Source organism: Moschus berezovskii, chromosome 1 (genome assembly GCF_049115385.1).
Source record: "Moschus berezovskii isolate FMDL1 chromosome 1, NW_MosBer_1.0, whole genome shotgun sequence".
In the NCBI taxonomy this organism is placed as follows: domain Eukaryota; kingdom Metazoa; phylum Chordata; class Mammalia; order Artiodactyla; family Moschidae; genus Moschus; species Moschus berezovskii.
This window is the reverse complement of record NC_142460.1, coordinates 140,575,104-140,591,944: the sequence shown is the minus strand read 5'-3', so window position 1 is coordinate 140,591,944 and position 16,841 is coordinate 140,575,104. Positions and strand designations below refer to the sequence as shown.

The window sequence follows — 16,841 nt, the reverse complement described above, 5'->3', positions numbered from 1 at the left end:
CTTTTATTTTTCATCTTTTGAGAAAAGAGATCTTGATTTGGACTCTAATTCTATCCCATTGACTCTTCATATCAGTTTTTGTAGTGAATCAAATGTACCTGCATTTTTTTTTTTTAATTCCTGCTTCTGTTTTGAAACCTGTTCTTGTCATCTGAGGAAGGAGCCCGCCATTTTCATTATTGCTGGGTTGGATAATTATTGTAGTGCAAGTAACTAAGTGGGGCTTCCCAGGTGGCATGGGTTTGACCCCTGTGTCGGGAAGATCCCTTGAAGAAGGAAATGTCAACCCATTCCAGTATTTTTGCGTGGAAAATTCCATGGATAGAGGAGCCTGGAGAGCTATACTCCATGGAGTCACAAAGGGTTGGACACGACTGAGAACATGTACTCACATAAGTAACTAACTTTGAAGATCTTACCATGAAGGTTTTCATTGGCAGAGATTTTTAAATGAGCTAACCACAGTTGAAATCAGGTATCTCTGCCTTCAGCGTTAACTATCAACATCAAGGTAATATAATTACATAATCCAAAGATTAGCCACAAGCATGTGACTTGCTCAACCTAGATTCTTAAATAGGCTTGGTTTAACTATTTTATTTTCTAAAGGCCAAAACTGGGGCTGAAATATCAGGGCCACTGAAACGTGAAATAAAGAAGCAATGAATTCAAATCTTAAGGCCAACTACCATCACTTGGTTATATAAGAACTAGGTCTTGTGAAGTACTAACATAGTGGTTTTTCATCTGTGAGTTTTTTTTCTTCTAAAATAAACTGAAGTAAAGTTGACTTACAATATTATATTAGTTTTAAATGTACAGCATAGTAGTTTTGTCTTTTTATAGATTATACTTCATGCAAAGTTATTATAAAATATTGACTACATTTCCTGTGTTGTTTCTTACTGGTAGTGGGTAACGCTTAATCCTCTTAGCCTACTTTGCCTCCACCATCCATCTCCCCTCTGATAACTATGAGTTTGTTCTCTGTATCTGTGAGCCTTTTTCGGTTTTATTTGTTCACTTTTTATTTCAGATCCCACATATAATTGAAGACATATGGTATTTGTCTTTCTCTGTGTGACTTATTTTACTAGGTATAACACCCTCCAGGTCAACCCAGATTGTCACAAGTGGCAAGATTTCATTCTTTTTATGACTAATATCCCATTGTATATGTAAAACATATGTTTTTTTTATCTGTTCGTTTGTTGATGGACACAGTTTCTATGTCTTGGCTATCCTAAATGATGCCGCTAAGAACATAGGCTTACGTATATCTTTTTTAATTAATGTTTTTGCTTTCTTTGGATAAATATCTAGGTATGGAATTGCCAGGTTGTGTGGTCATTCTATTTTTAATTTTTTGAGGAACCTCCATATGGTTTTCCATAGTGGTTCCCAATTTACATTCCCACAACAGTACACAATGTTTCCGTTTCCTCCACGTCCTCAGCAGCCCAAGATAGTATTTTAAATAGGGGATGAAACTAAGTCCTGCTTGTACATTTTCCTCATCTCTTTGCATAACGTATGGAGACAGAAGGTGGTAGAGGAATGAGTTGATCAAGAATTTCAGTCCTAGGTCTGCTACTTACTAGGTCTGTGACTTTGGGAAATTTTTGTGACCTCTCTGGGTTTCCACTTCTTCCACTTCTATTTGTTCAAGAGAAGCAAGATCATAACGCCTCCATCTAAAGGTTGGAGATCATATATGCAAAATGCCTGGCACCCGTGAGACACCCAGTAAATGGGCAGCTGAAACTAGTATTTTTTCTTCTGGATTATCTGAAAGTCCTTGGGGAAGATGAGTCACCCTCAGAGATTAGAAAAGAAAGCAGGATGGGGGTGGGATGGGAGGGAGATTCTAGAGGGAGGGGATATATGTATAATTATAGCTGATTCAATTTGCTGTACAGCATAAACTAGCACAACGTTGTAAAGCAATTATACTCCAGTTTTTTAAACAAGCTTTCTTCTAAGGATGAAAAGAATAAACGAGAAAGCAGAGCAGCAAATTAAAAGAACAATTTAGGGGACATCCTCCAACAGATAAAGTTCACACACCAGGGTTAAGTTCCAAAATTTCCGCTGAGAACCTGCCACACAGAGTTTCAGAAGCAGCCCGGTCCACCTCTACTTCCTTTCCCAGGAAAGCACAGGTCAGTGACATTACTCGCTGTCAGGATGGAGGGTAATTTAAAGGGAAGGCAGGTGTGTGTGTGTGTGTGTTTATACATATTTTGTTGCTGTTGTTCAGTCACTAAGTTGGGTCTGACTATTTTGCGACTCCTCGGACTATAGCCCACCAGGCTCCTGTGTCAGTGGGATTCTCCAGGCAAGAGCACTGGAGTGGGTTACCATTTCTTCCTCCAGAAGATCTTCCCGACCCAGGGATTAAACCTGTGTTTTCTGCGTTGGCAGTGGATTATTTACCACTGAGCCAACAGGGAAGCCTGTTTATACATATAAGCAAGACTATAATTGTCAAACAAGGCTGATTTTGTGGATTATTTTTTCCAATAAGGATATTAGATGTAGTTGTTAGGAAGGAGGCAGAGATAAATGTTCTTGTTCTGGACTAGCCGAGGAGGACCAGAAGTTCCTTCTCTCAAAATCACCTTTTCTGTATTTCTCACTAATTTGAGGATGATTTCTGCTTAAGTTCTGCCCTTGGGTAAAGAACACCCTTGGAGTGTTAAATATACTAGTCATTCTTCATTTCTTGACATTACCAGTTAATAAAATCAGATTCAGGAAAGAGGAGTTTTTCAGTGAGGATGGAAGAGGAGTTTCTAGGGAAAATGAAGAGGAAAAAATAGAAGGAGTTTGGCCAGCCTCTCCCTGCCTTTAGATCTCCCTTTTTTGCTTTCTCAATAATTCTCTCTTAATTCCTTGAGGGTTTATGGCTGCTCCTGCTCTTTGGAACCCACTAACCCCTTTCCCTAGAATTCCAAAACATTCAATTTTTCATTTTCTCCTTCTTTAACCTGCAATTTTCTACACAAAAAGTGAAAGGTTATGACAGGGAAAAAAAGAAGCACTGACTTTGATAATGAAATTCGTCTGGGTCCTAATAAATGGTAGGTATTTCAGAATACTTCAAAAATCAGGTGCTTTAAGCATGAGAGAGCAAAGGCACATAAAACTTGCCACTTCTAATGATGGTGGCTAACATCTGTCAGTGGAAGCTGTGAGCATTCGAAACTAGAAGGGTCATGCAAATTTAAAGCTGGAGGGACCTTGTCTAGAACAGCCAGCCTCTTGTTATACAGATCATAGAGTGTTTGAACTGAAAGAGATGTTAGAAATCACCTAGTTTCACCTCCCATTTGATAGATGCAAGAACTGAAAACCAATGAAGTGACATAATTTGCTTAAAGTCTAATCTCCAGCGAGTGGCAGGGTGCTGCCCCCATCCCAAATTGTTTATTCTTGATAGTGTCGGTTTACCAAACACTGATTAAGCACCCCTTTGTAACATGCACTGTACTAGCTCCTGGTATGAGGGAGCACCAGGATGCATAATAGCCTCTGCCTTCTTAGGGCTCAGGATCTCCTTGCAGAGAAATACACTTCTCAACAAATTTTAATACGGGTGATGAGAAATAACAGTGAGCATTCTGGGAAGGAGAGAAGAGGAAACAGTTATTTGGCCGTGAGAATTTCCCCTCCGCATTAGTGAAGACAGAACATTCAGTTCAGTTCACTATCTTCTAATCACTTTTTTCCTCAATGGGAGGAAAACAACCTCTCTATTGGCTGAACTGTTCTAATGGGTGAGTGAGGCTACACAATAGGGCTGCTGCTGCTGAGTCACTTCAGTCGTGTGCGACCCCCTAGACGGAAGCCCACCAGGCTCCCCCGTCCCTGGGATTCTCCAGGCAAGAACACTGGAGTGGGTTGCCATTTCCTTCTCCAATGTGTGAAAGTGAAGTCGCTCAGTCATGTCCGACTCTTAGCGACCCCACGGACTGCAGCCTACCAGGCTCCTCCATCCATGGGATTTTCTAGGCAAGAGTACTGGAGTGGCTTGCCATTGCCTTCTCCGACACAATAGGGCACCTAAGCTAAAATGCCAGAGGAGCCCTGAAGGCTGAGCGAAACAGTCCAAGCGTTTCCTACCCACCTCCCTCCCACCAGATAGTCTTCCCTGAACACAATAGGTGTCCCTCCTACCCGCACTGTGCCTGCTTCCACATAGCAGTACACTAAGGAAGAGGGGAGAGACAGGCAGAGTTACCAGAAGGAGTAATGTCAAAGACGTTTGCAGCCCCACCATGTGTAGGCAGAGGGAGGGGAAAGATGCAGGACAGATAGAATGGTGACCAGTAGGTCACCTGGAACAGCTGGGATCAGCAGGAGACCACGGGGACAGAGTGCCAACTCTCTGTGATAGTCACAGAAATCCAGAATCCCAACTGTTCTACCCCAAAATATGTTGGAGAAGCCACCTTCTTGCTCACAGAAGTAGTTTCAATGCTCCCTCTGCAATCTGGGTCATAGGCCTCAATTGGTCAAGAAACTCTACTTCTCTAAAGTATTAAGTAAGCTAAACCTCTGTTAAGCTTTTTACAAATTTTCAATCATAAGGTCCAAATTAAGATGCTTTAAAAAGCATGACTCAAGTTGCAAGCTACGAAGTACTGTGTGTGATTGGTTAAATTTTGTTTTACTGATTTAAAAAAATAAATTATCCCATATGTTTTCCCCAGCTCATTGAACTGTCTTGGCAATGAAGAGATCAGCACATCTAGGAATGATTAATGCCATATGATTCTTGAAGATCATATTTTGATAATGCTCTGCAGTGTTTCAAACCAAAACAGAAACCCACCCACACAACCTGAGTTCAAAACTGATACTTTTTGTCTTGATGGCTACATTTAAAGTTTAAACACCATTATTAAAATTTTACAGGTGACATATCAGGGAAAATTAAGCCGACCAGTTGTGCTGCCTTGAAAGGAAAACAGTCCTTCATTATAATGAATGAAATTGTGTGCTACGTATGAATGCTAGTGATCTCGAGAAGATGAACCGCTGACCCATAAATGGATGAGAATCAGCCAGAGTAAACGAGGCAGAAGTTTTCCCAGCATAATTGTGCAGGCTCACAGGGGAGATTTTTGTTATAATTAAAAGAGACAGAGTGGTCAATAGGGAATATTTAATAGGAGTAAACATGACAACATGGCCTAACTATTTTTCTGGTTCATTCTTCATCCTCATGTTATACTGTATATCTGGGTTTTAAAAGTGACACATATGTTGCACATAAAATATACATAAACTTGTATAGCAGAACCAAGCAAAAACTCATTTAGAATATGGACACTGACAATGTCCAATTTATTCAGAATAAATCTCCAACTAAATTTGTCCAATGCAAAATTTTCTTCATTAGGCCTGGGAAAACATTCAGAGAGTCACAGGGACTAATGCAATGGTGTGAGGTAGGCAGGGGTATTGTTTAAGCCTCACCAGCTCCGAAACTTCACAGAAAGCAAAGGGACCCCCAATTAGAACAACTTCATTACAGATAGAGCTGGCATAGGACACAGCCATAAAAATTTGCTTCACTGAACTTCAGAGGAATGTGGACCTAGGAGGATTAAATGAAACAAAATATGCATAGTGCTTACTGTCAAGTACGTATTTAGAAAACATATGATTGTTTTGGAACATATCCTGTGCTATGAGTAAAGTTTATCTTCATTTCGCTGTGGAAAATACAGAGACTCCAGAAAACCCCTGTAGGCTCTCTGCTTTTGTCTAAATTCATTTATGAGAAGCTTTACTCACACTTTAGCTTGCCAATGACTCATGGTTAAATCATTTCATTCATCTTTTTTCCTTTTTTGTCTTTTAATACAGTTGCAATTCATGTGACATTCTGCTTTGTTCTTACCCCACACCGCTTGGGAAGCTAAGTAACTCTAACAGCCCCTTACCTTAATGAAATAAAGCCATTCAATAAAAAGGGTGGGGATTCACTTCATCCAATCTAGTCAATGGTGATTTCTTAAAAAGCCGAAGACTAATTCTTGGGGATTTTCTGGAGCCCTGTGCAAATTTCTGTCACTTAATAGACTATGTGAGTTGAAAGTTGGTGTCCAATGGTGCTAAGAAGTGGTAAGGAATGTTGTAGAAATATAAATAGGACAGCACTGAAATTTAATTAGACACTGCATATGTTAATAATAAATTCAATTAATTTAGCTTTCTACCTATGCTAGAAAAAAAAAATACCCAGGCAAAATAATAATTCATTTTAAATGCCTCAATTGGTAACCTCCTTTCCTGAAGACTGATTTATGCAGTAATTTACTGGCTGTGTCTTCATAAGATTGTTCCAAACCAGCCCTTTTGAAATAATAATAATTTCTGAATGTGTGCTTGGAGAGATATAACAAATGACTTCTTATTAATTTTCATTTAATAAGTTGCCTATTCACATGGTAATTTTTTAAAAATTCTCTTCTTAAGACACACAGGTAGTAAATAGTATGGGTAACACTACCATTTCACAAATATCGCAATAGGAAAATCTGTCTCTTATGCTCCATGTAATTCAAAGGTCAGTCAGTGGCAAATTTTCCTAAATAGGTATCTAATTCTTTCTCAGGTAGCATGGCACATTATTTTACATTTCTATAGTCAGGTGATTCAAATTAGGAAAAAAGAAAGAATATCAACTGTAAAGTTCCTAGCAGGGAAAATGGGGGTATAGACAGGAAACAAACTTATGTGCAAGGAGTAAAAACAGCTGGAGTTGGTTAAGGAGCCCATGACACTGGTTCTTTTTTTTTTTTCTTTTAAACTTTTTATTTTGTATTGGGAAATAGTCGATTAACAATGTTGTGATAGTTTTAGCGAAGGGACTCAGCCCACACATATACATGACACTGGTTCTTTTTTAAAGAACAAAACAAAGATCTTCTGTTATAACTTTCCTATTTCTCCAAGCTCCCCTCTTTTAAAAAAGAACCCATAATTTCTTACATAAATATTAATATTTAAGAATGTTTATGTTTACCAAAAGTTCAATTCCCCGGTAACTCATTAACTGTAAGTTGTCATAAGAAAAATAGAAAGAATAAAATAATAAAAATCAGAAAGAAACTGCTCAGAAGAGATCTATATATTTCAGATGGTTCATACCTCTTCAACAAGTCCTGCAATAGACAGGGCAAGGTTCTTAAAAATAATTTTTAAGATATTAAAAATAACCTTGGAAGAGCTTGTCTGCACTATTAAATAATTCAAATGGAATAGTTACTTACATGAGAACCGAAAGGGCCTCTTTCCCAGGCCACACTGCCTCATGCCTTCTCCATGGAAAAGCCCGTACTGCATCTCACCCATGAACTTGTCCAGCTCCTGCCCTGAGGCGTTGACGAGCAGAGCCCCAGTTTTGCAGAGAAAGGTGGCTTTGATCCATAAAGGTGTCCCCAGGGCTGTCACCACTCCAAGGGCACACACGAAGCTTAACACCCCAGCCATGCAAAAAATGACTTTCTTCTGTTGGCTTGGCATGATGAGAAATGGCTCTTATGAGGGTGAGGTTCAGAACCCAGACCTTTGTGACCAAGGAGAAATGACTACCCCTTTGACTGTATTTATTATAGAAGCTGAACAGACAGATCCCAACTGAAACGGAAACTTCACTACTGACGGCGTCTCTTGCCAGGTTAAATGTCAGAATCCCAGGGTGGAGGCGGCTTCATCATGCTTGCTTGTTTTTTTTCCTCCTTTTCTCTGCTTCTAATTTGAAATCTTAGGACTAAGAACCTAGAGAATAAAACTCTTTCAAAGTGCCTGCAAGTATCTGCTCTTCTATCCCCTGGTAACAAAGGTCTAAGATAACAGATGGAGTCCTCTGTGTAACCTGATAAATGCCTCCCCTTTCCTCTGCTTATTGTCTGATTGGGTGAGTTGAAACTTTCAGAAACAGGCTTGGCTCCCTTGGTAAATGACCAGCTACTTGAGAAGTTCATTTACTGATGTGTTTTTATTTTTGTTTTTGTTTTAGGTGGGAGGAGAAGAGGAGTTTCATTAGAGGTAGGAAGAATATATATATATATATATTCTTATACATATATATGTATATATACATATAAATATACACATGTACACACACAAATATACTGGCAATTAATTGATTTTGAAAAATGTTCATTGTAGCAGGATGAAATATTGGACTGAATTGGTATCTGCATGGATCTAAAGCACCATAGACGGACCACTGGGACTCCTAACTCCTTTTCTCCTTGATCAGTGATTTAGAACCAGTGTGTCAATGGAGAATTTGATTCGTTTTTTTTTTCTTGGCACACAGAAATATGGAGATGCAGATGCAAATATCTAGATTTCTAAATGTTTTCCTTTAAAAAGTTGACTGCTTTGGGATGATGACAAGGGAGTGTAGTTCTGGATCTGAAAAATATCAGAATCTGAAAGAAGACAGAGGCATTGTCGTGGAAATAATAGATTGTGGTCAGATGGAAGGAACTGAGAATTCATCACGGAAAAGCAAAGGTCCCAGCAGAGGTAATTGGTCAGGGAGACAGGAGGCAAAGGGATGAGCAAGATTAAGTCACAAAGTGAGTTTGGTTAAATTGTCAAGATCTGAAAACTAAAGTTCAGAATTCAGTGACAAATTTTTAACTCTGCATTTCCAGTGAGATTCCTCTTTCTGCAAACAGATACAGTACTCATGTGTGTGTGTGTGTTTAATGAATGTCTATTTATGCTACATTAGTGTGCTAGGCTCTAACTTACAAAGTGAACTTTGAGTTAGAACTTAGTGTGTTCATTGGAAGGACTGATGCTAAAGCTGAAACTCCAATACTTTGGCCACCTCATGCAAAGAGTTGACTTACTGGAGAAGACTCTGATGCTGGGAGGGATTGGGGGCAGGAGGAGAAGGGGATGACAGAGAATGAGATGGCTGGATGGCATCACCGACTCGATGGACATGAGTCTGAGTGAACTCTGGGAGTTGGTGATGGACAGGGAGGCCTGGCGTGCTATGATTCATGGGGTCGCAAAGAGTCGGACACGACTGAGCAACTGAACTGAACTGAACTAGTATGTCCGATACCTTGCCAAGTGTCTTACCTAAATTACCTAATTCTCATGATTACCACATAAAGTGATAAGGAAGATCACAATGATATGCCCACTTCATAGATAAGGAAACTGAGGCTCAGAATCAGCAGACAACTTGCCCAGGAGAGTTGTGGAGCTGGATTCAAATCCAGCCCTTGTCCTGGAAGAGATGAGCAGCTCTTGATAACAGGGTAGAGTATCCTATCATCTGTTATACATCTTAGGTGCTTGGGGAACACAGACATCTGCAGATAGAATTTTCCCACTTAGTCAAAAACACCTGTTTATGCTAGCTTCTAGTCTCTCTATCCACGTTTAAGCATGATAGCTTAGAAGAAATTAATCAGTGAAGATTCTACACCTAGAGACATAATGAGTCTCTAGGTTAATAGAACTTTGAGGGGAACTTTGAAGTACTTGGCATAGCAACCCATTTTTAGTAGTTGCCAGAGGCTGTCTTGTTGAAGGTTGAGAGCTAGGCATAGAACCAGTTCAAGAATACCAGTGTCCTTTCAGGGAAGGAGGTAGGCACATAAACCCTGGTCACAGGACCGGGCACACACGAGATTCCAAAGAGGGGCTCAAAATTAGGTTTACAACATAATTCTTTTTATTTCACGGAATGTGACACAACTGAATAAAAACTCATCACCAGCTCTTTGGCTTCCTGATAATTCTTCACTGGATTTAGAGCAATTGCCATCATTGTCCACTAGCAAAACAAGGGGGTACTGCGTAACTGTCCCCAGTAAGCCATTATGTGGGAGGGTACATGTGCCATACCCATTCCAGAAGATTTAAGGTGTCTAAGCAGAGCTAAGTTAATTAAATCAACATATTCTGTAATTGGAAGAGAGAGAACATTTTCAAGCCTCGAAGCAGAACTTACACAAAACTTAATCATTATAGTTAATAGTTCCTCAGAAAGGACATGGTGAGAGATGGGTAGCCAGTGTAGAATTTTGGTCAATGAACAAAACCAGTCAAAAGTACCTAAATCTGCCCATGAAGAAAAGCCCTGACTGTGTGCATGGACAGTAGTCAGATCGTATCAGTGCTTAAGTTTGCATCAGTCTGTAGTGGTTTTCTCTGATCTACAGAAGCATGAGAAAAATAAATATAGTGAACTCTCCTTTTATTCTTAAATTTGTGTCCTTCCTAATTTTTGTTAAGATTTCTTCTCCTTAATGAAATAATAGTAGTTGAATCTTTAGGGTCTTAACTTGACAAGTTAAAAAATTGGCAAACCTATGTCTGTTCCCAGTGCTAAAAATATTATCTGCTGGTCTATGACATACAACTCATGGATCCTTGAGTGGAAACAAGGAGACCTAAAGCTTCACAGTGTCCTGGATGATCTCTTTGTCTTAACCTCCAGCTGCTCGATGGATCACTTGAGATTTTTTTTTAAAAACCTGCTAATGTCTGGGTCATAATCCCTGAGATTCAGATTTGTTTGATTTTTTTTTAAACTTTTTTAAACACAACATCATTTTAGTGTCATTCTTTTATTTTTTTATTTATATGAGAAAGTCTTTATTTCTTTTTTAAAAATTAATTAATTTCTTTATTTTAATTTTAATTGGAGGCTAATTACTTTACAATATTGTATTGGTTTTGCCATACATTGACATGAATCTGCCCCAGGTGTACATGTGTTTCCTGTCTTGAACCTCCCTCCCACCTCCCTTCCCATATCATCCCTCTGGGTCATCCCAGTGCACCAGCCCCAAGCATCTGTAGGGCCTTCATGTTGAATTGGGCTTCCCTGATGGCTCAATGAGTAAAGAACCTGCCTAAAAATGCAGGAGACATAAGAGATGCAGGTTCGGTCCCTGAGGTGGGAAGATCCCCTGGAGGAGGAAATGGCAACCTACTCCAGTGTTCTTGCATGGGAAATACCATGGACAGAGGAGCCTGACAGTCCAAAGAGTAGCAGAGTCAGACACAACTGAGAACTAAGCATGCATTGATGTTGAATCACTCCAGGTGATTGCATTGTGTAATCAGGGCTGGGAATCAGGGCTCGGACCCCATTCTACACAGATACCTTCTGATGACTGACTGGGCTTTACAGGTGTGTCAGCGCTGGAATGCAGGAAGCATGACCATTTGGTCACCGGAGAGGAAGGTTCCCATTGCAAATTAGTAAACGGGCACTGCCATTGATAGCTCAGACTTCCCTTAATTCTATTCAGCGCCAAGAGCATGATCTTGTCAAATTGCCCTGCTGAGGCCAAGTTCTGGTATATCTGAGATGAAAGACCAGGTCATGGGTCATAGCTTTACCCCAAGTCACCATGTGAACATCCACAGCAATGTCTCCTGATTGTGAAGGACCCCCTTGGGTCCTACGCCCACCTGCCCTTCTCTCTGTTCAGCTCCCTTTCAGACTTCAATACCAACCACCCACAGGCTGCATAGTAGTGTGTGTGATCCACCCTCTGAGAATGATATAATAGAACCTGGCAGTCATTATGCCTGACAGCCTTCTTTTGAAATTTCATTTTAAGTGTCTTGAATGACAGTGATGACACCATTTTCCTTGCAGTCTCTCTGAGAATTTGAGTCATTAATGTCAGCAAGTTTTCACCAAGTATCCTACTGAAATCTTTACTTCTCTCAATCTTAATAGCAATACACTTGGTGACATAAGGAAAGGAAACTAAGCCTTGTCACCCTCCCCACCATGACCCCTTTCTGGGTCTGGATAATGATATAATTCCTCAGTGTGGTTGGAATCAGTATCTAGAAAGGAGTACAATTGCAGGCGATTTTGTTACTTCCAATGTAGTATTTATGTCTCTTCTTGTACTAATCTGGGTTCATTGGTTTTTACCCATACGGTCATTTTCTTAAAAAAAGAAAAGGCTCCAATCCAAAGCCATAGGGGTTTTCACCTGATTTGCTCCCTGAGAGTAAGAGGAAACAAGATTTGGTGGGTTGTGGAAAGAGTGCTGGGGAGAAAGATGGGCTCTAGGGTTTGGCTCCAGGTCCGTCACTAAATTAAAAATTCTTTAATTTTTCTGGCATTTGTTTTAGTCAGTTAGACATAGTGTTCTCAACTACACATATAGGCAGTTCTCAAATTATTTTTAACCAGAGAAATCATTTCCTCAACTAAACTCTTGCGTATAATAAGAGATAAAAATTGAGCTTTTACACTGGGAGAGATGGGGATCCAGGAGCTTTGTCACTGGGCCCCCTTTACTCCTTATTCCCTAAGACCCCCCCCGATCCGAACCCTAACATCAGCTCTGACAAGCACAATTATAAACTTGGACCACATGATCCTTTAATTCCCTTCTAAACTAAAAACCTTTTTTTTTCACAAGTTAGAGCATTAAAATTTGTCCATTTGCTAGATTATTTCTCTTTTTCTTTGCTGTACTAACCTGTTAGGTACAATAGAACATTGCACTGCCAAGAAACACTAGATGGATGATTATTCAAATTATTAATTTTTAGATTAGTTAGTGAGCATTTCTAGGTTTTGTCTGACTTGTCACTAGTAATAGTGATTTCGATTTTTTTCCAAATGGATCATTATATGCCAAGGCGTCGCTAAGAGAGCTTCAACAAGGGTTTATCAAGCTTCCTATTCTAAGACGAGAGGCCTTTGTGAATCTATCCCATTTTTCTCATCTTTAAAGCAAAATCTGGCAAATTTGATTGACGTTCCTTGACTAAATCAAGTTGCTTGTGATCCTGAAGTAGCATTGTCATTCTCTAATGACGGTAAGGGGGAAAAAACACTCCACAGAAAGAATTGATTGATTTATTAGGGGGAAAATTACCACATGTGCTAGACCTTGATTGCAGCTAATATTTGTAAAGCTAATTGCTTGAACTAGAGGATTAAAAGGGTTTGAGGGAAGGGAAGAAAAGGAAAAAAAGTTCTTTTGGAATACAGATGAAGCCTCTGTGGATTTGGACTGGGAGGGAGAGTTCAGTGTGGGATTTTCAGGGTTGGTGATGACTGTGGGGACATTTAAAGTATAAGTACAAGAGTTGGGCTTGTTATACAAAATAGAGAGCCGGAAGTGGAGGAAAGTTGTTGCCTGTGTCAAACAAGATGTGTGATACCCCCGATTTTTCTGGGTTTCTTGTTGGTATCTCATTACAAGGCTTGTTGATACTTAAATCTCTACCCAGCAGGATGCCTGAGCTATTACAGAAGGAAGAAAGTCTGCGCTACCTCCTTTAATAAGAATAGATGAACCAGATTCCTAGTACCGGGAAATAGTGATAATTCTCCTTGTTGTTATAACCCAGGGTATGTGTGTTGAGATGGTAAACTTTGGAGTAGTTTGAGCCTATCATTACTAGCTATTATTATTGTATAAATGTTTTCCTTTGTGTGGGTGTGCGACACCTAAAATACTGACAATTTCCTTGATGATTTGCATCAAAATAATAGAAGCAATATTAACAAAAATGTAATACATAGGGAGGCTTACTCTGTTTCAGCACTTTTTCTACATATTAACTCATTTCTTTTCAGACACAATGGCGCAATTATTAGGTTTCTTATCTCTTTTCTGGTTAAGATATTCCAGGTAGTAGAATAGCTTAATTTTCAGTCAGAGAGATCACAAAGTCTCCTAAAATAGTCTCAAGGTGAAGAACTGAATTGTAGTACAATTAGGTAGATTTTGTATCCTGTCAATTCTCTAGAAACAAGGGGTATTGACTTCTGGAGCTATGTGAGCTAGAGAGAGCTTTAAACTAATCCTAGATTTATGTTTTGTTGTTATTATATTTTATTTCTAAGTTTGTTACAAACTCCATAATAAATTATTATATACATTATTTTGTTTAAAAGCAAAATTAAGCATTGCTTATTAGAAATGAGTGCTTTTTTTCCCACATATTTACCATTTTCTCTTTAATGTATTTATTTTTATTGAAGTGTAGTTGATTAACATTGTGTTAATTTCAGGTGTACAGCAAAATGATTCAGTTATACGGGTAGACGTATCTATACTTTTTCAAATTCTTTGCCCGTCTCAGTTACTGCAGAGTACTGAACAGAGTTCCCTGTGGTATATAGTAGGTCCTTGTTGGTGATTTATTTTAAACATAGCAGTGTGTACATAGATTTACTATTTTTTCAGTGACTTGCATCAAAACAAAGACTAGTCTCTTATACAAAATGTTAAGGTTTGATATGTCAAACCTTTATTTGAGCACTGACTATGGGCAGAGGGAGCTAAAAATAATAGATGACCAAATGGAGACTTGAGATAGTCTTAATAGTTCTAAGCATAGGACCAAAGCAACAAGATGTCTTTAGGTTTGAAAATGTAATTGCCTGGGGAAATCTGGGTTGGTGGGACTTCATATGAAAAGACAATTAACCAGACAATGAGCCCAACAGGAGCCAACTGTGTGAAATGACAACTGCAGGTGCTACTACCATATAACACACACACCTTTGGGTTGTCTGCTCAGCCCCCAGCACTTTCTTTGAAAAATTTCTTCAGTACCCACAGATACCAAGTCTGTGTGACCCACCCTTTCTCCCTGGTATTGATTAAGAATAGTCATCTGGACCAGTCAGAATCCGTCTCCTGGAAACTTAGAGCTATGTTGAGAGGCATAAGGTCAAAGCGTTGGAGGCCAGTCTGCAGAAAGAGAGAAGGAAGCAATCTTGGCCAACAAAGAAGGCCTTGAATTGCCCTATCCTGCTCTAGCTGACTGCTTCATTTTTCTACCAGCTGTCATCCTTTTCCTTCCCGGAAGTCAAATGTAGGTCTCTGCCGGCAAAGTTTTCTTAGTCATTTACCTGTTTGTTTGCTTTCCTGGGAAGCACTGATTTCAGCAGCTCTTCCCACTGTCTGGTTCTTGGTTCGTTGTACCACGTGAAACAACGAGGGGTTCCTGAGTGAAGGGTGTGTGGTGCCAGCCATGTGTGGGATGTGAGCACCTGTGTGTCAGTGCCAGAACACGGCCCCTGTGTCCCGCTCTGCCCCACTCTGCCCCACCTCATGGGAACTTTCACTCAGGCTGGTCTCATCTGGTCCTCCCTTCATCAGGCGCGAACTCTTCCCTTTCATGTTGTCTCTATCCCTGTAGGTGTCCAGGGCCCCACCCTCCATCCTGGAAGAACCACAAGAATCCTGGCCCACTACTGCCTGGGACTGACTTTATGGAGAGGAGCAGAAAGGGGTAGGGAGGGCCGAGCTAAGCCCTGGGATGCAGACAGACCACCCTGCTCTTGGTCCACCGCTGGCAATGTGCTGGCTGCTGGCCAGCAGGAAGGGCCTCATTAGATAACAGTGCAATTAGGTCAGACTTAGAAAGACAAATATCATATTATTTCACTAATGTGTGAAATGTAAAGGAAGATACAAACATATTTATTTATAAAACAGAAATGTACTCACAGACATATAAAACAAACTTATGGTTACCAAAGGGGATGATGTGGGGGCAGGGGGGTGGAGAGGGGAGAGATAAATTAGGAGTTTGGGATTAACATATACACACTGGTGGTGGTAGTTGCTAAGTCATGTCCGACTCTTTGTGAACCCATGGACTATAGCCTGCCAGTCTCCTCTGTCCATGGATTCTCCAGACAAATACACTGGAGTGGGTTGCCACTTCCTTCTCCAGGAAATCTTCCCAACCCAAGAATCTAACCCTGGTCTCCTGCATTGCAGGCAGGTTCTTTACTGACTGAGCTACAAGGGAAGCCAAAACATATACATACTATTATATATAAAATAGATAAACAACTAAGACCTAATATATAGCATATATATGTGTGTGTATATGTGTGTGTGTGTATAAAACTGAATCACTTTGCTCTATACCTGAAACTAAAACAACTTTGTAAATTAACTCTGCTGCTAAGTCGCTTCAGTCGTGTCCGACTCCCCCGTCCCTGGGATTATCCAGGCAAGAACCCTGGAGTGGGTTGCCATTTCCTTCTCCAATGTGTGAAAGTGAAAAGTGAAAGTGAAGTCGCTCAGTCGTGTCTGACCCTTAGCGACCCCATGGACTGCAGCCTACCAGGTTCCTCCATCCATGGGATTTTCTAGACAAGAGTACTGGAGTGGCTTGCCATTGCCTTCTCTACTTCAGTTTAAACAATGGTTAATAATAAGTGCGGTTAGGTATAGTGATCTGGGACTTGACTTCCACTGACCTCAAACCCAGTCTCCCTTTACGCCCCATCCTGAATGATGGTTCACTTCTTCTTTTGCTTCCCAGACTGCAATGACCTTTAGCAAATCTGCAAGCAGCACGGTATGCCCTACTCAGCTCTGATCCTTTCTGCCTACCCTAAGGTGGATCACACTTGAATTAATCTCTCACATATCTTTCCTTCTACCATAACCATTCTCTCCCCACCTCCCTAGCCCTCTTTTTCTCAACTTAATTAGAAAAGTAAATATTTTATCCACCCAGGAGAAAATCTTGCCCGAGTGCATATTGGTTTGTGTTTATAAAACAGTACTGTCCCCTTGGATGGTAAAACATAGCTAGTTACTAGGACATTAAAGTGTTAAAATGAATACTTCAGACCTGGTGACCAACACAGTTTCATCAAGCTCCTGTAAAGTAAGGGAAATGTTCTAGGTTAAGAGTCTCTTTCCAGGAAATTCAAACTGAAATGAATGTAAGATCTTTATTAGTTTTCTGACTTCTCTGTGCATGGTCCTTATTTGAAAAAAAAAAAAAAAGTCATGGCAGGTTGTCAAAAAAGCAACCTAGAAGGC

The 16,841-nt window shown here is 40.0% G+C and overlaps 1 protein-coding gene across 2 annotated transcripts in view; it reads right to left on the bottom strand.

Moving 5' to 3' along the window:
* CLRN1 (clarin 1) overlaps window positions 1-7,589 on the bottom strand; it is a 46,962-nt gene extending 39,373 nt beyond the window's left edge. For both annotated transcript variants that reach the window (XM_088844405.1, XM_055411709.2), the window contains exon 1: window positions 7,287-7,589. In XM_088844405.1, coding sequence (XP_088700531.1) covers window positions 7,287-7,539 — 253 coding nt within the window. In that variant the 5' untranslated portion in view covers window positions 7,540-7,589. The remainder of the gene's footprint in view (window positions 1-7,286) is intronic.
* Between the last annotated feature and the right edge of the window lie 9,252 nt (window positions 7,590-16,841).